The sequence below is a fragment of the Tripterygium wilfordii genome, chromosome 4 (assembly GCF_013401445.1).
Source record: "Tripterygium wilfordii isolate XIE 37 chromosome 4, ASM1340144v1, whole genome shotgun sequence".
Lineage (NCBI taxonomy): Eukaryota > Viridiplantae > Streptophyta > Magnoliopsida > Celastrales > Celastraceae > Tripterygium > Tripterygium wilfordii.
The window spans coordinates 1,859,353-1,882,030 of record NC_052235.1 but is presented as its reverse complement, the minus strand read 5'-3'; the positions used below and the strand labels follow the sequence as shown (position 1 = coordinate 1,882,030).

Here is a 22,678-nt window from a genome sequence, read left to right as displayed (position 1 = left end):
CAACCTGTAATAGTCAATGTCACTGTTCCATCCTTGCCACCGAAACCCTCGAATGCATATAAATATATAGCTTTAATTGGTCTCAATTCATTAATCTTGTGTATAGATTTTCGTTACCATAAAACCACGACTTAATTATAATAATCTTGTGAGATTAAGGCGATAACCTATCCTCTTGAAATGAGAACACGTGTAAAAAAAACAAAAAAAAACACCTATCTCTTAGAAATTGAGATAAGCTGAGAGCCCCAACATCTCAGCAATAAAACTAACAAGATCACGATCGTCAAGACGGATTCCATCAACCAATCATCACAGGTCAAAAAGCATCAGACGGTCATGATGAAATGAGTTCTGAATACGCGGTATAGTACAAAATAATAAATGTATATAAATAAATTAATTAAGTAATAAAAAAAGAGTGTGGAGTAGTAAGTACATTGGAGGGAATGGGCGAACGGTTAATTTAAGCATCTCAGGTGGTAGCTTGGGGAAGAAGAGTGCGCAGGTTAAGCGAATCTGCCTTTGTGACTAGTGGGCGGAGGTTAAGCCAGTAGCAGCGAGAGGGAGAAGACCTAAAGAAGAACTTCTGCAGAGAGAAAGGTAAAGGTAATCGTTGATGATCGATGTCGAAAATGAAACATCTATTCAAAAAACTCCACATCGGTGGAGGACTCAACGAGCACCAGCGACTGGGGGAGCCCCGACCCAGTACGAACCCGGTTAATCCGCCCGTTTCGTCGTCAACATCGGTGACGCCGACAACTTCGTATTCTCCTACGTCGGTGGGGACAATCGACGCCGTTGAATCGGGGAGTGGGGATCGGACGACGGGCAGGGATGGGGGACTTGATTTCAATTTGCTTGAGGAGGAGTTTCAGATGCAGTTGGCTATGGCAATGAGCGCATCGGATCCCGATGCAGGGAAGGATCCGGACTCGGTACAGATCGACGCCGCCAAACGCATCAGCCTCGGCTGCTCTGCCCTTGTCGCTGGCAATGATGCCCTCGTCGAGTTTATGTCGCTTCGGTATTGGGTATGTACCTTCGTTGTGTTGTCGGCTTGTCGCTTCATTGCATTGTGGTATACTGGTTAGGTTTTTGACTTTTCCGATCTCGTTTCGTTTTATTGCCTCTTATTGAGTGAATCAAATTTTAGTTGGCATTTGATAAGTGGAGTAATCTTATAGTTAGAGTAATTGGATAATTCTTTACGGTATCGATAGCATCTCATTTGAACTTAAGAATTCAACGCCCTGTTGTGGGAAGGAATGACAGTGTGTTGGTTTGCTCCGTGTCTGTGAAGTTAAATATGGTAGTAATATCAATGCGTGATTCTCAGCTGCATAATTAATGCATTACTTAAGTAGTTTTGAAATATTGTCTGAACACAGCATGGGTTGTCATCTATAGTCACATACTTGCGTATTGAGTTTGATTTGATTCATTAGGGTATTTGGAGCTTTTGAATATCCAAGAACTTTCCTCTTTAGTTCAATCCCTTTGTCATGGTTGGGTTGCTTGTGCAGTAGCTGAAAGCATTTTGAGTTGTTGTAGGAGCTGTTATAACGCAATTTTATGTTGATTCAAGGACCTCATCTCTATAATTAATCATGAAATATCTTCTTTACTTTATATGTCTTTATATCTGTTACTCAAAAAGAAATTTATGTATATCTTACATTGAACCAGTATTTACTAGTTCAGTTACTTTGGTTATGATCCTTATTTTGTCCACTGATGCAGTTCCATGTTTAGAATCTTCTCTCTGCTATTCCAACTTAGGAGATGGGGCATAATTTTTTGTTTGTCATATCAAGACTTTATTGTTTATTTTCATGATCAGAAATATGATTTACAACTAATTTATGTATATACATTGCAGAGCTACAATGTGGTAAATTATGATGAAAAAGTGATGGACGGCTTTTATGACGTATATGGCATTGCCTCAAAGCCTGTTATGCAAGGGAAGATGCCAATGCTGGTGGATCTTCAAACTATATCGGTTAGAGATAATGTTGATTATGAAGTTGTTTTAGTGAATCGTTCACTTGACCCAGAACTACGAGAACTTGAGAGAAAAGTGCAAATCATGTACATGAACAGCAGAGTTTCTGATCAAGGGCAAGCTTTAAGTGACTTGATTCGGAAAATTGCCAATATTGTTGTTGACAGAATGGGTGGTCCAGTTGGTGACGCCGATGAAATGTTGCGAAGGTGGACTGTTAGAAGTTATGAGTTGCGTAATGCACTAAACACAATTATTCTTCCCATTGGATGTCTTGATATCGGACTTTCACGGCACAGGGCCTTGCTTTTTAAGGTTGTCACTCTTTTTCCTTGCTTTCAGAAGTCAAGTGTTCAATTAGAATGTATAGACAGTATTCTCGACTTATGTTCGATGTCTCGACTGTTCAGGTTGTTTAAATTGTTGAATATGTTCCATGAACCTTTTTTTTCTTCACATTATGTTTGGCTGTTTCTTACCTCTAGGGATGAGCAGTAATGGCTGACAATAATTTATGCCTGCTTCTGGTGCTAGGTGCTAGCTGATAAAATTAATCTGCCATGTATGCTGGTCAAGGGCAGCTACTACACTGGCACTGATGATGGAGCTGTCAATTTTATTAGAATTGGTAATGGAAGGTGATGATCTTTAGCTCTGGTTGATTAATGATATCAGCTCTAAATTTTTTTTCCTAGCCATCTAGGTTGCATTTTCATCTTACATAATATGGCTCATTCCAGACCATTCAAAACTGCAAATAACTTGCAAATTTATAGTGCTGGTATTTGAGTTCCCACGTGACTATTAAGATGAGCCTTATTCCAGAATCCAGACTTTATAGGTTGCATCATTATGAAGAGCCTTCAAAATTAATATTGTTTGATTGATATTTCTCCGATTTTTTGTATTTCTAATAAAAATGCTATTCCAAACAAAAAGAAGGAGCGAGATATCGATGTTACTGATTATGTACCTCTTGCCCAGTTTTATGCATACATTTACTTTTAGATGTAACTATTTTTGTCTCCCTTTAGTTTTATACGAGGACAACTGTTCTCACTTCTACAATTATTATTGGTTAATGTTTTTGTATGCATTATGGTCTTAAGGCTCTGGAATTATCTGATGTAATCTAATTTTTTGTTAATTGGGGCAGTGAGTACATTATTGATCTAATGGGTGCTCCCGGTACTCTAATTCCGGCTGAATTACCCAGCAGTATTCTCACAAATTATGGCTTGGACGCAAGAGGCTTTATGAGTCCTACAGACAGCTCAGGAGTTTCTTGTTTGTTGCATGAAGAAGGAATTGGAGTTTTACCTACTCCAGGTAGATTCTCTGGTGTTAGCAGCTCGAGCCCGGAGGATGCTTTATTGGTTGGCGATGGGACAAATGTGGATGACAGGAAGATTGAAAAAGGCACACTTAAGAGATTTGCGCATGACTCGAGGAAGCCTCCTTTATCAATCACTAAACCATTTGAAAGCCCATCAAGCATCTCTAGGAAACCATCATCTGCTCAAAAGATGAAGGTAAAGAATGTTTCCAAATATGTCATCAGTGCTGCAAAGAACCCTGAATTTGCACAGAAGTTGCATGCTGTCTTGTTAGAAAGTGGTGCATCACCTCCTCCAGATCTATTCTCGGGTATCAGTCCTTTGGATTTTGGTGAACAGAGATTTCCTGGCCATGTAGATGATGGGGTTCAATATAATCCTGCCAATCTATTAATGACCAATGATCAGTTTCTTGCATCCTCAACTCAAGTGACACATTTGAATGATGGTGGGTTAGATTATAAGCAGCAGTCATCTGATCGTTTTGATGAAGTACAGAGCCAGTTGGAAACAAATGCAATTGGGTCTAATAGGTCTTTTCCTTGCGATAGTACAAGCGAAGGATTTGTTCTCGTTACAAAAGGAACTAGTGAACCAAGGCAGATTGATGCTACGTGCGTAAATGTGGGTCCTGTTAATCCACATGGAGTGATTTCTAGGGATTTATCTGAGAAACAAATTTTTGAATCTCTGTTCTCCTCTGCAATTGACCCTTGCCAAAGACAATTTGAAAATGTTTTCGTTATTGAAGATAAACAGCAGTGTCAAGAGAAGATGGGAGAGACTTTAAATGATATGGAATTGGGTGAGGAATCTGCTGCAAAATTGACAGGAACATCCAACAATGGTATGAATATTGCTCGCGATGGCTACTGTGAGGGGATTAACCCAATGCTGGGGCAGGTTTCAGAATGGGAAATTCCATGGGAGGATCTTCAGATTGGTGAACGAATTGGCATTGGTATGGTTTCTTCCTTCTGACTGTATTCAGATTTGTTGAATTGAATGTACCTTTGGTAATATGCTTTATATTAAAAATTCTAGCACTAAGATCTGGGTATTTGAATTTTCTCACTTCCTGTGTTATGTTCTTAAACATTTTTGAACAATGAATGCTGCGTGTATTTCCATATTGTGCATCTGCTTATTACTAATCTGTATGATACAAGGAATAGCATCTTGAAACAATTTTTTTTTTCTCGGTAAAATAAGTATACCAGGACTGACAAGTTCATGAGTCATGACTTTACGTTGAACTTCCACGAACACTATGAATGTTAGATTCGGCGAAAATTTCATTTTTTTTGTTTTCCCTGCTGTAGCTACTGGACTTACTCCTGGTTCTTGTTCTTGGTATTTAAGGAGCCACTAGTTGCAAAAATATGACACACTTTCACAAACTTGTTATCTTGCTCTGATTCTGCTTATACATAGGCTGTGCCGTTTGATGATACCGTTAACATTTGTGATAGGATTCCCTTTCACAATATAGCTGAATTTGTAAATATTTAACCATTTAGGTCATGAATATGAACTGGTAGCAGTCTTTTTGTATGGCTGTGGCTTGGTTTTAGATTTTGACTCATAGAACTTGTACTATAGCAGGGTTGAATTAGGATGAAACTGGTAATACATATGTAATTTTTAAGTTAGAAGAAGCGATTTTCATAAAAGGACTGGTGGTGTGCAACTGTGCATATTGGTGTATGCCTTGATGCGAGCAATCTCATGGTTCTTTGGCACATAGTTGCGATGAATTACTCCTCAGCGTTCTGATTCAAACAGTACTAGTTTATGAGAGTTAGTACAGACTTTAAAAAGGTATGGTAAAATTCATTTAGGTGCACATGATTGAAGACTACATATTATAATTTCTCCTCCTGCTTGAGCATCTTATTTGGTGGCAATAGGTCATATGACATTGCCAGGCTTTCGAGTGGCTTATATGAAAAAGAAAAGATGTTATGTGGGTCAAGATTTCTGGGTGATTTATTTAGTAGTATCATTTGCTCAATTTAGTTATTCCAATAATGGCTTATCAGACATTTCTATTTACTCTTCGTCATGAGATATTGCAAGAAGTTTTCCGAGGTTTTTGTTCTCTAAAGGAAATTGATGGTCACTGCTCTGTAATATTAGTGAAGTTTTAATCTACGCTCACGTTTGACCCCTTGGAGGGGTGGTCGTGCTGCTAGAACTTCTTTGCTTTTGAGTATCTTCATGTTCAATGATAGTCCACCCAGACAAACCTGGTCGTCTGTAGTCTGTACAATCATGTAGGAAAAACCTATTACAGTTGTAGTTGCCAGGACTTTCTATTGAACATGATGACAAACCTCGATATACTTATCAGATGGCCTCTCTCTTTGGTTAAAAAGATGTGAAAATTGTCTATCTCATTTAAAGGCTTTTTCTTTAGTTAAATTTTAGACTTAAATATTAGCATTATTTAATTTGACAAAATTAGATCTATGTAGTTGTAGAATGTGATGCTTACTTAAGTATGGCGTGCTGAAGATTTTTCTGGACTTCCTATCATGCAGGTTCATATGGCGAGGTTTACCGTGCAGATTGGAATGGCACTGTAAGCTGCTGTTTTAACATATTCGATAAATAATTTCTTCATCTTCTTCTTTTTTCATGTGTTGGAAGCCTTTGTCTGCACCCTATAATAAGTTGCCTGTGATGACGTTTATTGGTGCCTCAATTCTAGAATTTAGTGATACTTGTTATGGACCTATGGTAACGTTGGTAGGTTTACTATATTAGATATGCTGCCTTTGGTTATTTGGTACTTATGTATTAGTGCTGTACTGCTGTAAGCAGCCTAAGGATAGCATTGTGAACGTGGTTCTTGGTTAAAATGTCAATGGAATAATTACTAATCTAATTTGGTGATGGCATTTGGATTTGGAATTGGAATATACCAAAAAAGACGTGGATGGAAGCTAATAAGAAATGATATGGGCTTCATAGAATTATTGGACAGTGCAGCTCTAAATAGGACTGTGAAGTAATGATTTAGATTTATTTCTCTTATGAATTCATGTAGCCAACCCCACACTGTTTGAGACAAAGGATTCGATGATGACATGTGTATATATATTGATACGATTTTTGTCAGTTTCATATTACTGGTTTTGCCTTGTAGGAAGTTGCTGTGAAGAAATTTTTAGATCAAGATTTCTCTGGTGATGCACTGGTTCAATTTAAATGTGAAGTAAGTACCAGTTATCTTTTTGAAGTAAGTAATACTAATTCTGATCAATCTTATTACAGTCAGTTGTATTTTTTCTGTGTTTTCTAAATTTGAATTAATTTCTCAAAGAAGGAAGACTTGTATTAATTTCTGCATCCGATGTTGACTTTTTATGTCAGATACAATTCCACGGAATTTGCTTTTTGTTAATAGTTAAATTAGATCCTTGATGGCTGGTTCATGGTTCATGCAGGTTGAAATCATGTTAAGGCTGAGGCATCCAAACGTTGTTCTGTTCATGGGAGCAGTTACTCGTCCACCACATTTTTCAATACTGACAGAATTTCTCCCCAGGTTAATTTTGCTAATGATATGTAAATGAACGGTCACTAAATACTTTCTCTGCTTTTATTTTTCAAATGAGAAATGGATCACACAACATCTGCTATATTTGTGTTAATGTTCATGCATGTGCTGTACCTTGAGGAGTGAATTATCATTTTGATTTACCACATACACCAAGATGCATAACACAGTGCCCTAACTGCAAGGTGTTAACTGATGAACTTTATTGAGTTAATATTGGCTTCCCCCATGTTGCAATTATGAAAGCCGTAATAATTTCTGTCTTAACTGTGTTTAATGCGGAATAGCGAGTGAATGAGTAAATTATTAACTTCGTTTGTTTGGCATTGCGACTCCATTTGTTATTTGCAGGGGAAGTTTATATCGGTTGCTCCATCGTCCAAATTTTCAACTTGATGAGAGAAGACGATTACGTATGGCTGTTGATGTGGTACAAAACGGAAATTGTTAATTCCTCCTTTTAATCATTGCTTCATTTAGCTCTTTCCATTTATTTTTTTTCCAATCAAGTAATGTCCTCAGTTTTTGTTTTTGTTTTTTTTTTTTCAGGCTAAGGGAATGAATTACTTGCACACAAGCCATCCTACAATCGTCCATCGAGATTTGAAGTCGCCCAATCTCCTTGTTGATAAAAATTGGGTTGTAAAGGTCTGGTTAAACCACTTCTGGCACTTCATTCGTCCATGATTGTGCATATCATCATCATTATATTATTGCCATGGAAATTGGTTTGTTTTACTCTTTAATTCTGTCTGCAGGTCTGTGATTTTGGTTTGTCACGCATGAAGCACCATACGTTTTTGTCTTCAAAGTCTACTGCTGGAACTGTAAGCTTGTTAAAGTTTTCTTATGGTTTTCGTGTTACGACCTCGTCTTGACTTCATATATTTGTTGTCACCGCAAAAAATAAGTACCATTTTGATTTGAGAAAACAAACAGTGAGAATTGCTTCTTGGTTTCAGCCTGAATGGATGGCACCAGAAGTTCTAAGGAATGAACCAGCAAATGAGAAGTAAGTGAACTTTGATTGTGCATATACTTATGTGCTTCTGTTCGTTTGCAAGTGTGCATATGCACACATCTTGCTCCTCTTGTGTGGAAGCTCAGATACATTTGGGTTTCCGTGTGCTTGCAGATGTGATGTTTACAGCTTTGGTGTAATATTGTGGGAGTTGGTGACCTGTTGCATCCCGTGGAAAGGATTGAACCCAATGCAGGTTGTTGGAGCTGTTGGGTTCCAGCACAGGCGTCTTGAAATTCCAGAGGATGTCGATCCGGCAATTGGACAGATAATACGTGAATGTTGGCAAACGTAAGTTGTAGCCCTGGTATATATTTGCATCTGACATTAGTTTCCAATTTCAACAGAAAAGATAATCGGACAGACTTGTAAATTTTATGCTAAAAACGCAGGATTAAATGGATTGCTCCAATGTCGATCTTGCTGATTATTCTTGTTTATGTTGTAACTTGTTCTGCCTGCAGGGAGCCACATTTACGGCCTTCCTTCACTCAGCTCATGTCTCGTCTTCGTCGTCTTCAACATCTACTGGTTGATAGAACAAACTCTACAGATCAAGTGGAGCACCCCTGTTTGCAATAGTAGTTAGAGTTGTTTCTGGGCTCAAAGAGCCAGAGCAGCTGGAAGTTTTTCACCTTTGTGCAGAGATGATTTTTAAGAGAATAGTGGCCCGGTTGTGTTGGTTCATTCGAAGTGGGAATTCGGCACAACCTATTCAGAACATAACAGAACAGAGTGGAGATCCTCCTATCAAACAATTGCACAACTGCGAAGGAGGGTACCATTGAAACTCAAATTGTTTCACTACCAAGTCTTAATAGGTAAGAAATTCCAAAAAAAAAGAAAGAAATAATCTTTTGAGTTGGTACTCCTTTTGAGTTATGATTCTGTAGAGGTCTTGTTGGGTGAGCAATCCCCAACCCTGGAATTGTAAACGAGTGATCTCTACAGTTTATTGTGAAACAAAACAAAGGAAAGGTGAAAGGAAGAAGCAGAAAAGGGAAGAAAAAAAGTTGTCTGCAAAAATGGGTACAAATACGAGAGGCATATTCTAAGAAAGATAAGGCCCATTGGGCCAACAGAGCAGAATTAACCTAAAGGAAACATAAACCTGAACGTTACCAGGACTTATTATGGGGAAGGTGCTATCGAGCCCAATCAGCTTGTAGACGAAATCTCCAGCGTGGGGGTGCGATTCGAGAAGCAGAGGATAAGAAGCCCAAAGCCACGACCATTGGGATAGCCCGAATGTAGGAGAGTTGCCGCCACCCGAGCCAAGAGGAGAGTAGTCGGTTGAAACCTCCTCTGACTTGGACACAATTTCAGCTGGAGAGAAACTGAGCTTCACCGGTGTCACATCTAGGTGGTTCTGGACCTCAGCAGCACCGACCTTTTTAGAAGAGAAGGTTCAGGGCTTGGAAGGAGGAGCGAGCCCAAGGATGATAGAGATCCAGCTTTAGAGCAGGCCCAGATTGTGGGCCTTGGAGTCGAGCTGTCTAGGGAGCGGAAGGGAGCCTGCCCGAGAGTGCGGATCCAGAAGAAAGCTTGAAGGAACATCCGAACAAACGCCTCAGAAAGGGGCGGGGGATGCCGGGATAGGCAAACGATGGGAGGAAGGCCCAAACGATTGGCCCAAAACAGCAACACTTTGAACGAGTAACGAAGCCCACTTAGGCCATTCCGTAGAAACCTGCACAAGAAAGAGAGAGGAAAGGGGATGGGCCGCGGACCAGGAGCCCGCGTCCAATCCCATTAATAATGGGGCCGTGGCCCAGAAGCCAAGACATGATAATAATATGAGGGGTAGCAAGGTGGATAAAGCTAAATAGGAGTTCAAGGACAATGCTCAGAAATATTTTTATTATCTATTAATTATACCGTGGAAAGTATAAAAAATAACATTAAAAATAAAATATTTATAAAATATGATGAGTGATAATTGTCATGATCATGATTTTTTTACAACAACGGGATCTAAATTGAAAATTCAAATAATCTTTTTTGTAATTTAGTATATACTTTAGGTCTATATAAAAAAATTTGATGGGTTTAGCTGACCCCTCAAATATAAGAGGCTTGGCATATGTTTCAAATGATTTGTGTTATGCTTCAACCTAATTAACCTGTTAGACAAGTTTGCGTGTGCCTAGTCCAACTCAAATTTGGTCTTAGTGGACTATCCAAAATGCAATTCCACTGAGTTATTCTCAATTATAAAAAGAAATAGAAAAAAAAAGAGGAGGAGGTTCGAGAAGATGCTTTAGTTCAGTGTTTTTTATCGCTGGAAGGTTGTGTTGGTTTGAAATTGATGGGTAATCCATAACATATCATATCTTTGTCACAAGAATCAAATGCACTTTTATAAGGAAGCTTTGAATAGGCTCCACACCCTTCATCATCATCAGCACTCAACACACATCTTCTAGTCACGTTTTTTTTTTTTTTTTTTATATGAAAATGATCAACAAAAAGCTCTATCTGGTCACAAGTTATTCATTGAATTCAACCATACAATCTCCAAACACTACTCAGACTGAAAAGAAAAATATCAAGGTTTTGTGTTTAACAATTGGTTTTTGGTCAAATTCAAAATAATTAGGTTGCAGACTTTTTACCCACCTCACTGTCTGCCATTAACAAACAATCACAGCTGCCTCAAGCCCGCCCTGGCCTTTAATGGTTGAATGCAGGGACAAATATAGCACGTCAAATAATAATTTTTTGAAGGTGCAATGTATTGTTACATGTCACATGAACACTAGCAACAGGCAACAGTCAGCAAAAGCTTGGGAAGCCATTTAATAGTCTTTAATTTTACACAGATATTTATTCATGTGGTCAATTAAATAAGGAACATTTTAGTGTAGAAAACAAACATTAATTGGATACTATGCATCTAGACTTTCGCAAGCAAAGTGTAGAGAATAAATGGACCAAGAATACTTGCTTTTAAATATATATATATAAATCCAGAAAAAATATATATATATATATATAAATATATAATAACCCTTTATATCCCTAATAATTTATTCTATAATCACTTACTTAATTACATTGAATTTCGTTATTACGTTGTCTAATTACATTGAGTTTTGTTGTTACGTTGTCAAATTACATTGATTTTCATTTTACGTTGTCTAATTACATGTTATGATTGAATTTGTTTATAATACGTAACACTCCCGTGTATATATATATATATTATGGAAAGACAATTTTTTTATTATTTCTTGTTAATCTCTATCAATGGAAAGATTTGAAATTTTGAATAAAGGGAAAAAATATTTTCAAAACAAGCTTTTAATTAATATTCAACAGCAATGACATAAGAAAGAATGACAAGAACAATTAAAAAATAAATAAATTAGAAATAAAGCGTGGGGGTGAGGGCCCACCGAAGGACTGGAAATCAGGATTTGTGCAACGAACCTCTCTCTTTCGTCTGCTGACTGCCATCTTCTTCTTCGCTAATTTCTTTCTATAAAATGGAGCAAGAAGAAAACTCCCTCATTTATTTGATTTTCTTTTTTTATTTTATACGTTTTTTTCCCAAAAGAGAAATCCCAATTCGGATTAATTTTTTGTCAGAGTATAATCAATTAAAGCACTCTGTTTCTCTTGATGCCGTTCCGGCATGAACCAAAACAACCAACACCAACAGAAGAAACGTTTCTTTCTTCTCTTACTTTCTCGTGCTCGCTCCCCACCTTGTGATCTTCGTATAATTGTTCCTCTCTGGGTCTGGCCTCTTTGTCTCGACACCCTCACTTCCGTTCACAGGTCAGTGACACACCCTCCATTAGTCAATGTCGTTCTTCTTTTCTCCTTTTCGATGATTAAGTGGGTTATCGAGGGTTTAGATCTCTTTGTCTTTGAATGTGCGGTGAAATAAGACGAAGAGGTCATCTGGGTTTCCTTTTTTGTCGAGAAATTTTATGGGTTTTGGGAAATTCCAATTCTTATTTTGGTTGAGGTATCGTTGATTGATTGCTGTAATTGATTTTAGTATTGAGTTTCCGAAGTCTTATTCTTTATCCGATTTTCCTGCTGAGAATACGGAGTTTAACTTGATCGTGCCTTGAAGTGAACGTCTTGTTCATTGGTTTGATCTTTATGGCAATCAGTATAGGTACTATATCTAGGTTTCCTTTGTTTTCTATATTTCCTAATTATGATATGAAAGCTAATTAACAGTAAGTGTCTCCTTCTATGGTGCATCTGACGCTTTTTTGAGAAAAAGAAGATGGAGTAGTATTCTTGTAAGAGAGATACGAACATATTTTATAGGAATTTTTTTTTTCCAGTCAAAACAAGTTAACTGTTTTTCTCTTCAAGTTTCAATATGTCCAGCCATTAAAAGATAAAGGAAGGCTAAATGATGCAACTATTTTAGATAATATTTTGCATCCAAACAATCATAAGCTTGGCATTGAATGTGGCTGCTCCTGGTTCTGGAAATACTACAATTCTGTGTTCTGTTATCACTACTAAAGAGAAGTTTTTAGTTTTTCAGTATAAACACAATGTTGCAGCTCAGGAATGTTTTTTTAATGTCTTTTATGTTGGGGCCAAATATCACTGTAGTTGGTTTTGTGTGAATAAAGAATACTTAAATTTGAATAAACCTGAGATGAATATAGAGGGAATGGTACTACACTTGACCTGTTTTCCATTCAGCACTTGGTTTAACGGAGACTTTAGACAATATCTAGTTTAGCAAATGAGTATTTTTCCTGATCGTTACTAGATATAAATCGTTTTCTATTAAATTGCATCATCAGTTCTCGGAAAGGTTTTGTGAATATAGTTGACTGTAAAATCTTGTCATGATCCCACATTGCTTAGGTGTGGGGTTAGTAATGCTCTACATAATGGGCATCCTTTCCCTCCACTATTAGGTCCTTTTAGAGCAGGGACATGTCATATTGTGGAAAAGAGTGGGGAAATATGGTGCGTACAATCAAACTTTGAAGTAGCAAATTCGGTGTAGTACTTGATATTTCTAGCGTGAAAAGGGTGTGAGAATATAGCCTTTTTATACTGTGAGCTTTTAAGTGGCCGAGTGCAGTGTTCACTTAACGTCAGTGCCTCAGTGTTTTAGATGTGATCATGCAAATCAGAGGAAGATTTTTTTTTCCTCTTATTGATGTATTTCATGTATCTGTTTCTCTTAAAGACTCTTGGAATTAACTTTTGTGATACAACTGGATGACTCCATAATTTTACTTTGAACTATGACAGCTTTTGATGCTCATGCCATTTAATTTTTCTCTCCTGGTGCCATGTAATTATCAAGTATTTTTTACTTCTGTTTGTGCATTGAAATGACTCTTGCATCATGCTTCTTTCCAAATGTGGATGTCTTTTGGGATATTTTAATTGATCTGCCTAATTTGCTCATCGTGTGTGGACAGATCCATTACATCTGAAGATGTGGTTTGACCAGGTGATGTTTTACTGATAAAAAGCGCATGAAGTTGTATGCCACGTGGAAGATTTTCTATGATGGACCTCAAAGGATCTTATGATATTGAGCAGATGAGTTCTGTGTCAAGAATTCAGCATGAGTTTTGGCCACTAGATGAAATTGATCCAAACAAGTCCAAGTTTCCATGTTGTATAGTTTGGACCCCACTCCCAGTTGTCTCATGGTTGGCTCCTTTTATTGGACATGTTGGCATTTGTCGGGAGGACGGAGTTATTTTAGATTTTGCGGGATCCAACTTTGTGAATGTTGATGATTTTGCATTTGGTGCCGCTGCCAGATATCTTCAACTCGATAGAAACCAGGTATGGTCCATTACTGTTTTCATAAGTCCCTCTTTTCTTCTCCCCAAAACGATGTGTTTATCCCAGACGCTATCAGATCTAGCTTGCTAGAAGGGCTAGAGAACTGCTTAAAAAGGATATGTGAAACCCTAATAGTTTCTTTTTTTGTGAGTCCAACCCTAATGCACTGTTGCCTTTGGCCACCTCATCTTACACATGGAGATGCAACGGGAATATATCTTATTCGTTCATCATTTCTTGTGTGTCCATCATTATTTCATAGCATCACACAAGCTAATCTGCTTATAACTGCCGAAAACATTATTAATTTCTGTATGTTCTCCATTTTTGTTGAAACAGTGTTGCTTCCCTCCGAACCTCTCTGGGCACACATGCAAACAAGGGTATATGCATGCAGAGTTTGGTACTGCAATGACGTGGGACGACACCCTCCGGTCAAGCGTCCGCCACTTTGAGCACAGAAGCTACAATCTTTTCACCTGCAACTGCCATTCATTTGTTGCCAATTGTCTGAATCGCCTTTGTTATGGTGGATCAATGAGTTGGAACGTGATCAATGTTGCAGCTCTAATTCTTTTCAAGGGTGGTCGTTGGATAAATTTCTTGTCCATCATCAAATCATTCCTCCCATTCACAGTGGTTCTCTGCTTGGGTTTGTTACTGGTTGGCTGGCCGTTCTTAATCGGGCTGTTCTCGTTCTCCCTCCTCCTTATGGGGTGGTATGTCCTGGGTACCTACTGTTTTAAAAACTTGTTAGAGTGCTAGTCTTTTGTCACTAGCCCTCAAGTTACATCTTTTTCAGGAATCCGAGTCGATGTACTTGGCGTTTATTTTGTAACTCTGTTCATAAAACCCCTTGCCAAGTCAAGTAGACTGTCTAGGGAAAACTGTGCTGGTGCAGATGGATAATGTAAGCCCTGTAGGCCAGTACCAAGAAACTGAACCTGTTTGTGTTCTTTTGGAAAGTAACTGAATAACTGGGATATCAGTTTCTCTGTATCCATGGCATAGCAGGCATGTGATGTAATTCTTTCGTTCTATTTCACTTGAAAGCTTTGGATGATTTGTGAGCCTTTTTATTTGTTCTTTGTGATTGAGAGCAACAAATTGCACATAGACAACTATTACTGGACTTGTATTGCAAAGCAGTATAATGAAGAAAGAAAAAAGAAGGTATCAGCTGCAACAATCGTCTTGTACTCGTCTTTCAGTTCACACTCGATCAAAAAGAACTATCAGGGTTTTTTTTTTCTTCGGTGAATGCAAAAAGAGAAGAACTGTTTATTTAGCATTACAACACGAGTCTCCAGCTTGTCATCAAATGACGATTCTGATGAATGCAAAGCAGCCTTGCTAAAAGCTGCAGTGAACCTCAATCATAAAACTTGGCTTCCAAGTAGGTCTGTCTTAGGCTCCGTATTTGGGGGCCTTCCATAGCTTGAAAGCTATCTCATGCATAAACCTGTCAGTTGGTATTACAAGATTTCCACCATGCTGCAAGGAAGAGGAAACCACTTGATATACGACAGGCAAATAAAATCAGTGTCCAAACAATCAGCTACAATAACGTGGAAAAAAAAAATTCGCAATTTACATATGAATAGTTTCTCATTACAATGCGTCAAAAGAATTGAAACTCTTGCGCATGTAGGGTTTGCAGAAAAATACTGGACGAGATAGATATATATAATGCATTCATGTGAGAAAATCTTATGCAGCAATTATATGCATGCATGAAACTCGTCACAGTCTAGCCCCAAGACAAGGCACACCAAGGAAAGTCTCTACTTTCACGATTTTCAGGTTCGCTAAAAGTCCCTTTACAGTTCTATCATTTATGGGTTGATGATAAATGAAATATGCGTAGGAGATTTGAAGCCGGTCTAAGAGCAGTGAAGGAGCACAAGTGTTGGTATCAATCTGCACTATCATATTTATAAACTATGTGGGGTAAGGACTAAGGTCTACGTACATACTGCTCATCCCCAATCCCACCAACAACGGGAGCCTTGTGCACGGGAATGTTTACCTTTTTTACCATGAATCCTCCATGTTCCTGTCTAAAAGCTAATAAAAATTAAATAACATACTATAACCAAATTGCTACCTGCTTGAAATCATTGAAAGAAAATGCCTCGACCATATCCTTGCGGGTAACAGCATCCTGCCTCTGAGCAATTAACATTGGGCAATAATTCCTGAAGACCATATTAATAGATTAGCTGCCATTATAAGAAAAGTCGAAACTATTCCCATATTCGACCAAATTTTATCTCACCTGACATCAGTCCGTGGCTTTTCTCCATTCATTGTGTAACTCTGTCGGGGAAAGAGTGCTGCAAGATCAGCGTTACCACTGGCAGAACCCATAACTGAAAAATCAAGATAATTGGCCTCAGCAACACTCCCGTAGCTCATTACAACAGACAAGTGCAGACGAGCGCCAATTTCAGATCCAGGTTGAGCCATATGGATTATGTTATCAACCAAAGCATCCATGTCTTTAACGTCATTGACAAAATCCTTGCCTTTTCCGTAGTTTGCCTTTTCTCCAGCCCCCATGTGCATGAATACTAAATCAAACTGGCTCGTCTCCATGGCCTTCCCTCCTTGAAATCCGAGCAGTTTCATCAACTCTGAAGACACATCAACCGCATTATTGTTTTCGGCTAACTCCTTCAACTCCAACACAGATAAGCCAATTTTGGCACCAAAAGACTTCAAAAGTTGATTGTCTGTGATCACAGCGACTCTCATTCCCATGAATCTGATTGAATTAGTGTAAAGGCCAAGTCAACGGATTAATTTTAACCATACACACACATATATATAGACTTTGAAAACAAGTGAGTACCTTTCTGATACGGTGGACATACGTTTCTCACCCTGTCGAAACCAAGAAAAAAGAAGCACTAACTATTATCCATCATGAAATTTAAGTCTTTCAAATTAGAATCAGTAAAGCCGAGCTTCTCTTACCGTATTGAAATAGACAGATGCGTCCAGCAGTAGCGCAAATTCTCTAACTATCCTCTCATCCTCGCATTCTGGGACGTAAATCCAAGTGAACCCCGTTAATCATAGATGTCACAGATTTTCTTTTCTATGCAAATTGGGTTTAAGAGAAATACTTTTGTAGAGAAAAACGCCAATGCTTAAAAGGGTTTTGACGATCCATACAAGCATAACCAAAACAAACAAACTAAATGAGTGTAGATGTGCTCTCTCATTCGTTTCTTAATATAAAAGAGGTTTATTGATCGGCAACATGAATAGATTAAGGAATGATGAGAGATGAGAAAGGAACCTGAAGGAGACGCACTGGGGAGACTCAAAAAGCCGCAAGCCGCTTTGGATGCGAGAGAATGGAGATGGGCATGCGACGGGTCGATAAAACGGGCCAACCCATCTCCGTACAACACCAGTGCTCTGCTTGGCTTGTCCGCCATTGCTGTATGGAAGAGAGCGAAAAAGAGCGAACAAGTAAAGTAATGTTCGTTTCTTCTTTTTTGGACTTCCCAGAGTGGAGCGTGATGAGCCGTCAGATCAGTCATACCCTACCCCCACATCAAAGGGTTCCCAATAAAAGTTTCCAAAATTTTTTTAAAAAATAAGATAATAATTATCAGAATTATCTCTAAAGTTTTTTATTTTCGGTCTTTTTTACTTCGGAAACCCGCGAGCAGAAAAGAGTCCGGCCCATAAATCAACCCAGGCTCGACTAAAAAAGAGTGCAGTCCAGTCCAAAAATAAAACTAGCCCGGCCCATATCTGACCCAGTCCACTGGAAAGTCGTCACTTGTCACAGAGAAACACCGTGTAAATGCTGACCAATGGCTTAGATGCGTGGTTTACACGCGAACTAGATACACATCGGCTGATAATGATGAAAATTTCATCCTCTCTCAACCGTTCGATCAATTAACGTGGTCGAAACGCCCCTTAGAAGCGCTTGAAACAAGGATGGATACAAACAAGCAATCCACCCTCTCGTTCTTTCTACGCTTTGTCCACTCACTCCGAGTGCAAACCGTTAAGGCATTCAGCGCGCGGTCGATACCCTGGACTGGATGCCACTCGTCACCGAGTCAACTCGGAATCTTGTAAATCAACCGTTCGTTTGCTCCTCGCATTGGCTTCTATTAAAATCTCGGAATCTTTACTTCGCTTCATTCGCTCTCTATCGATGTCCTCTTCCACTTCATCTCCTACAATGGATGCCGCAACCCTCCGTCGCAACCGTATTCTGTCGAGCAAGCTCTACTTAGATGTTGCTCCCTCCAAGGTATCGTTTATATCTATATTTGTGTATACATTCATGCGCTTTCTTATAATCATATACGTGTTGTTCTTTGACTGAGATTTTGTATTGAACAGATTCCGGTGATTTACTCGTCTGTGTATGACATCTCCTTCCTTGGCATAGAGAAGATGTAAGAGTATAAGTATTATAGTTTGATTTAACAGAAAATTATGAACATGCAGTTGTATTTATTGCTTGAAGTTGCTAGTTGTGAGTGTTTGGTTGCGTTCATCTTTAATCTTGTTTTATCGAAACCCTCAATCTCGTCAAGTGTGGGTGGGTTGGTTTGATTAGCCAATTCTTGGAAAATTCAGGTAGATATCTGCAGTTGGCATTTTATAGAATTACTGTTTTTTTTTACTGATTTTTATCCCCTCCCGTTCCACTTCTCCCAAACATACCTTAAGTTAAAGTTATGGTCTTATAGACTCCTTTGATTGTTAGCTAAGTTGTACTCAGGTTTAAGTTCTACCCAAGATGGAGATTAGTGTTTCAGTTATATGGATCTCTTGTTCCTTTCTGTTTCTTGCTCTCTGCGTTACTTTTGTTACTGGAATTGTAATCCTTAAGATATCATATCATTAGTACATGGAAGCTACATTAATCTATTCTCCGCGATGGAAGAAGCTGCTTAACGTAGTTTTTCTTTATGCCGGTATAAATATGTGATGAGACTGGCTTCATGATGTGGAAACTAGGATTTCTGTTTCTTTGATCTTATGCTGTAAACTGAATCTGAGTAGGCAATTTTAATGTTACATGGAAATATCTGTGATTGACGTCTAGGCATCCATTTGATTCTTCTAAATGGGGTCGCATATGCCAATTCCTCATTTCTGAAGGTGCTTTGGACAAAAATAGTGTTGTCGAACCTCTGGAAGCTTCAAAAGATGATCTCCTTGTGGTTAGCACCTTTGACCTTTGTCTTAAGATCTATTCGCCATGTATGCATGGATATTTATTTGTCTTTTCTAGGCATTGCCACTGGAATCCATTTGTTTAAGTGATGGCCACTCCGTGACAGGTACATTCAGAATCATACTTGAATAGTCTTAAAGGCAGTCAAAATGTTGCCATGATTATTGAGGTATTGCTTGTCTTTACAAATACTTTTTTCTTCCATAGTCATTTTTCAAAAGATATTGTCACTATTTAGTAAAAAAGCGACATTTTAAAATTTATTTGAATTGGCTCTTCCCTGTAAAAAGGTTTTGTTTCAATGTCACTAATTGAAAATGGTCATTTAAATGCTATGGAAATAATGCTAGAGAAGCTAGATGATGTCATGCTACATAGTAAACAATAGAATCAGTTGGGCGAATAATTTGGCTTTATGGAACAGCCAGGGAATATTTACTTCATGGCTGCTTTGGCTTAACAGTAGTTTCTACCCCAAATATAGTTGGTTTTGTATTTTAATGCAGGTTTACTGTGTTGTAATCCATACAGGTGCCCCCTGTTGCACTATTTCCCAATTGCATATTACAGAAAAAGGTTCTTTACCCTTTTCGCATGCAGGTGAAACTTCAAGTTATTGTTCATTAGGGAATTTGTACGCCCACTTCTATTCAAAGATTTATAATGAACACACTTGACTGCAGGTAGGAGGAACTATTTTGGCAGCTAAGCTTGCAAAGGAGCGAGGATGGGCCATCAATGTTGGAGGAGGATTTCATCATTGTTCTGCTGAAAAGGGTGGTGGCTTTTGTGCTTACGCTGACATCTCTCTCTGCATACATTATGCCTTTGTTCGGTTAAATATATCAAGGTAGTAACAGTTGCAGCTCAGGTGATGATAATAATGTAGATAGCAATGGCTTTGTTTTTATTATCATTGTCTCCAAAATTTTGCAGGGTTATGATAATTGATCTTGATGCACACCAGGGAAATGGCCATGAAATGGATTTCTTTGATGACAGTATGGTTTCTCACCAGCCCTCGTGGTGGATTCTTTATGGCATTCTTTTTGAACATGAATGACGGTTGTTTGTTGTCCTTACAGGACGAGTGTATACTCTGGATATGTACAATCCTGGAATATATCCATTTGTAAGTTGCCAACTATTGAACATCTCTTCTGGCTCTTCTAAGTATAGTTTCAAATTGCATATCTTTCCCTTTTTTCTTTCATGGTCACCTACTATTTCTGGAATGAATCCTCAGTTTCATCGTGTTATATGATTCAATTTATCATCTTCATTATCATCATCTTGTGTTCTCTACTTCTCTGTCATTGTTGGATGAATAATCCTGATACTCATATTTTTTACCTTTTATTATTCTTGTTTTTCAGGATTTTGAGGCTAGAAGATACATTGATCAGAGAGTTGAAGTAGCAGTAAGATATTGATATCTTATTGGTAAGCATGAATTTTACCTATTTTTGTTCTTACCTGAGTTGCCGTGTTTTTTTTCCTTTCTATTTTTGAACAGAGTGGGACGACAACTAACGAGTACTTGAGTAAATTAGATGAAGCTCTTGAGGTATGTGTATTTTTTTTTTAATTTTACCCATGTCCTTTCTGCTTAAACTTTTAGATGCAGTTCCTTGCAGGACATTTGGGTGATCGGGCTGTCATTTATATGCAGTTTGCCACCTTGTTTTTAGTTATTTAGCTTTTGGTATAGCCGACACTGAAGCTTTATTAATTGTGACAATTTTTGGCGCTGTATATGAATGCTAGATTGCTGGGCATACCTTTAACCCTGAATTGGTGATATACAATGCTGGCACAGATATCCTTGATGGTGATCCATTGGGGAGGTTGAAGGTAACATTCTCATCAGATAAGTTAATTTCATATTTGTTGTTCCATTTTTTTTTCTTTGTTGTTTTCCCTCCCAAATCATCTATGTATCTGTTAAGTGGAGGAAGCAGCAGAATTCAAGAAACAGGTGTGACTATGAGGCACTGTCAATGTTAGATGTATTCAAGGTTTAATGTTTGGCTAGATGAAGCCTTCACGAGTACTGAATGCTCCAGTGACTGGTTGAGATTACAGAAGCAGAGTTGTGGCAGCAAATGCTAAAACGCTAACTTCTTAATGAAATACATTTATTAGTTTTTTATCCTTACGCTGCACTTGATGCTGCAAATATTGCAAGCTAACTGCATGAGAACCAAGAAACCTACTATTTAATTATTCATCAAAGAAACACATATGAAGCATGTTGAATCACGTAGGATAAATGTTGCTTCATTTTTATGTTAATCATGTAGATATTAAAATGGCAGTGGCGTGAAGAAGATCGGAGTCAGTTTCAGATTAACTTGTCTGTGTATAATTGTTCTGTTAAAAAATATGAAGCATCTAATAATTTATCTTATTCCTAAAACTTCCTTGTGCAGATTAGTCCTGATGGAATAACCAGCAGAGATGAGAAGGTTTTCAGGTTTGCTCGTGAAAGGAATACTCCTCTTGTCATGCTCACATCAGGTCCAGTATCTCTTTCGGGCATTTTTATTGAGGATATGTGTTGTAATCTTCCAGCCTCTCCCTCTCCCTCTCCCTCTCCCTCTCCCTCTCCCTCTCCCCTGCACGTGTTTGCGTGTGTGTAGAGAGAACCATCCGTAGTTGCTTATGTTGACTTTGTTCTTTTGTAAAGGCTGGTTAACAAAGTTTTGTCCTGTTTCCCTCATTCCCTAAGAAACATTCCAGTGTTTTAGACTAGACAAATTCTCACTGAACCATTCATGTTGCAGGTGGTTATATGAAGTCCAGTGCCAGAGTTATTGCAGACTCAATTGCAAACCTCTCTCAGAAGAGCTTGATAAACTTGAGCAGTTAACCTGCAAATTTTTTTACTGCTCTGTGAAGTCACTTAAGTAGTTTTATATGTGGCTTCGTATAAACTCTGATCTGCTGATGTCCTGGGCATAAGTTTATGCATTTTCATCTGCAGGGACAGGCTCCTTCTGATGGTTGGGTTCAAAATTGAAGCTTGTGATGGGAGAAAGTAGAAAAATAGAAAAGCAGAGAGGAATGTACAGTTAAAGAAGCAGTATATGGTTATATTCAAAAAACAGTAAGCCCTATTTGGTGTCTCTAGGATTTCATCTCGCAATGGTTCACAGCATGTGAAACATGTACAGGATGTAACGAGGTCCCAGGCCAAGTGCGGAGATCCTGTGTTTTGATATCAGCTGATTGCCACTAATGAGGATTAGCAGAGCTGCAAAACGTTGATATATCTTTTGCTTTAAGAGTTTATTTCCGTGTTGTTCTAGTATCAACGACGAGAATGCTATAGTATTGATATCCATGGTTATGTACTTCTTTGGCTTTTGTTGAACTGGGTGTGTACTATATGCGTGCGAATTCGATCAAGATGTTGACGCGGGTGAAATGGTCTGAGTTTAAGTCTATATCGAATGTTCTCGACTCGTAAAATGTGTGTCCCTCTCGACCTTAGCGTTTTCATTACACCATTAATTTGTGTCCCAACTTAACAAAGGATGTCACTAATAACAACTTTATTAAATTAGGGATCTTACCTATACCTATTGAAGGAGATTATACCTAATTCGATAATTAACTTCCCTTCAATTTGTTCAGTTATTGTGTTCTATTAGCAGTAGGGACAATTGCCTAGAGTGGAAGAGCATTTACCCTCTGCCAACCGACTTTAACCAAATTCCTATTTTTT

General features: G+C 38.2%; 4 protein-coding genes across 6 annotated transcripts; 3 read left to right on the top strand and 1 right to left on the bottom strand.

Moving 5' to 3' along the window:
- Nucleotides 1–433: 433 nt before the first annotated feature.
- LOC119996696 (serine/threonine-protein kinase EDR1) lies at nt 434–8,936 on the top strand. 3 transcript variants are annotated; one of them, XM_038843420.1, is made up of 13 exons: nt 435–1,037; nt 1,886–2,326; nt 2,546–2,649; nt 3,168–4,309; nt 5,892–5,932; nt 6,500–6,568; nt 6,801–6,901; nt 7,265–7,343; nt 7,463–7,561; nt 7,672–7,740; nt 7,876–7,925; nt 8,049–8,225; nt 8,399–8,936. In XM_038843420.1, the coding sequence occupies exons 1-13, from the start codon at nt 627–629 to the stop codon at nt 8,514–8,516; spliced, it is 2,901 nt and encodes a 966-aa protein (XP_038699348.1). In that variant the 5' UTR covers nt 435–626; the 3' UTR covers nt 8,517–8,936. The 3 variants fall into 3 exon arrangements, with proteins under 3 accessions (XP_038699349.1, XP_038699348.1, XP_038699347.1); XM_038843419.1 differs by having other exon boundaries at nt 6,500–6,592; XM_038843421.1 differs by lacking the exons at nt 7,672–7,740; nt 7,876–7,925; nt 8,049–8,225; nt 8,399–8,936 and having other exon boundaries at nt 434–1,037; nt 6,500–6,592; nt 7,265–7,326.
- Nucleotides 8,937–11,403: 2,467 nt separating this feature from the next.
- On the top strand, nt 11,404–14,800 carry LOC119997512 (protein REVERSION-TO-ETHYLENE SENSITIVITY1). The gene is made up of 3 exons (XM_038844598.1): nt 11,404–11,717; nt 13,352–13,727; nt 14,067–14,800. Exons 2-3 carry the CDS (start codon nt 13,419–13,421, stop codon nt 14,490–14,492), a joined length of 735 nt encoding a protein of 244 aa, XP_038700526.1. The 5' UTR covers nt 11,404–11,717; nt 13,352–13,418; the 3' UTR covers nt 14,493–14,800.
- Nucleotides 14,801–14,908: 108 nt separating this feature from the next.
- On the bottom strand, nt 14,909–17,211 carry LOC119997511. Its single transcript, XM_038844597.1, has 6 exons — nt 17,035–17,211; nt 16,707–16,774; nt 16,582–16,613; nt 16,006–16,494; nt 15,835–15,925; nt 14,909–15,221 (listed from the first exon to the last, which is right to left on the bottom strand). Exons 1-6 carry the CDS (start codon nt 17,174–17,176, stop codon nt 15,135–15,137), a joined length of 909 nt encoding a protein of 302 aa, XP_038700525.1. The 5' UTR covers nt 17,177–17,211; the 3' UTR covers nt 14,909–15,134.
- Nucleotides 17,212–17,782: 571 nt separating this feature from the next.
- LOC119997616 (histone deacetylase 2) lies at nt 17,783–22,397 on the top strand. The gene is given in 14 exon segments (XM_038844758.1): nt 17,783–17,828; nt 17,831–18,012; nt 18,105–18,160; nt 18,817–18,934; nt 19,055–19,117; nt 19,480–19,548; nt 19,632–19,798; nt 19,885–19,949; nt 20,034–20,080; nt 20,325–20,369; nt 20,465–20,515; nt 20,716–20,802; nt 21,381–21,468; nt 21,735–22,397. Coding segments are annotated over 14 exon segments (1,155 nt in total). The 5' UTR covers nt 17,783–17,797; the 3' UTR covers nt 21,821–22,397.
- Nucleotides 22,398–22,678: the final 281 nt, after the last annotated feature.

Excerpts from the sequence above, each read along its gene's own strand:
- LOC119997512 (XM_038844598.1), top strand. The coding sequence starts at position 13,419 with ATGCCACGTGGAAGATTTTCTATGATGGACCTCAAAGGATCTTATGAT. Across the intron at positions 13,728-14,066 it reads TTCAACTCGATAGAAACCAG|TGTTGCTTCCCTCCGAACCT; the intron begins GTATGGTCCATT and ends TTGTTGAAACAG.
- LOC119996696 (XM_038843419.1), top strand. The coding sequence starts at position 627 with ATGTCGAAAATGAAACATCTATTCAAAAAACTCCACATCGGTGGAGGA. Across the intron at positions 2,327-2,545 it reads ACAGGGCCTTGCTTTTTAAG|GTGCTAGCTGATAAAATTAA; the intron begins GTTGTCACTCTT and ends TTCTGGTGCTAG. Across the intron at positions 2,650-3,167 it reads ATTAGAATTGGTAATGGAAG|TGAGTACATTATTGATCTAA; the intron begins GTGATGATCTTT and ends TAATTGGGGCAG.
- LOC119997511 (XM_038844597.1), bottom strand. The coding sequence starts at position 17,176 with ATGGCGGACAAGCCAAGCAGAGCACTGGTGTTGTACGGAGATGGGTTG. Across the intron at positions 16,775-17,034 it reads CCCCAGTGCGTCTCCTTCAG|AATGCGAGGATGAGAGGATA; the intron begins GTTCCTTTCTCA and ends TTTACGTCCCAG. Across the intron at positions 15,926-16,005 it reads AAGCCACGGACTGATGTCAG|GAATTATTGCCCAATGTTAA; the intron begins GTGAGATAAAAT and ends TATGGTCTTCAG.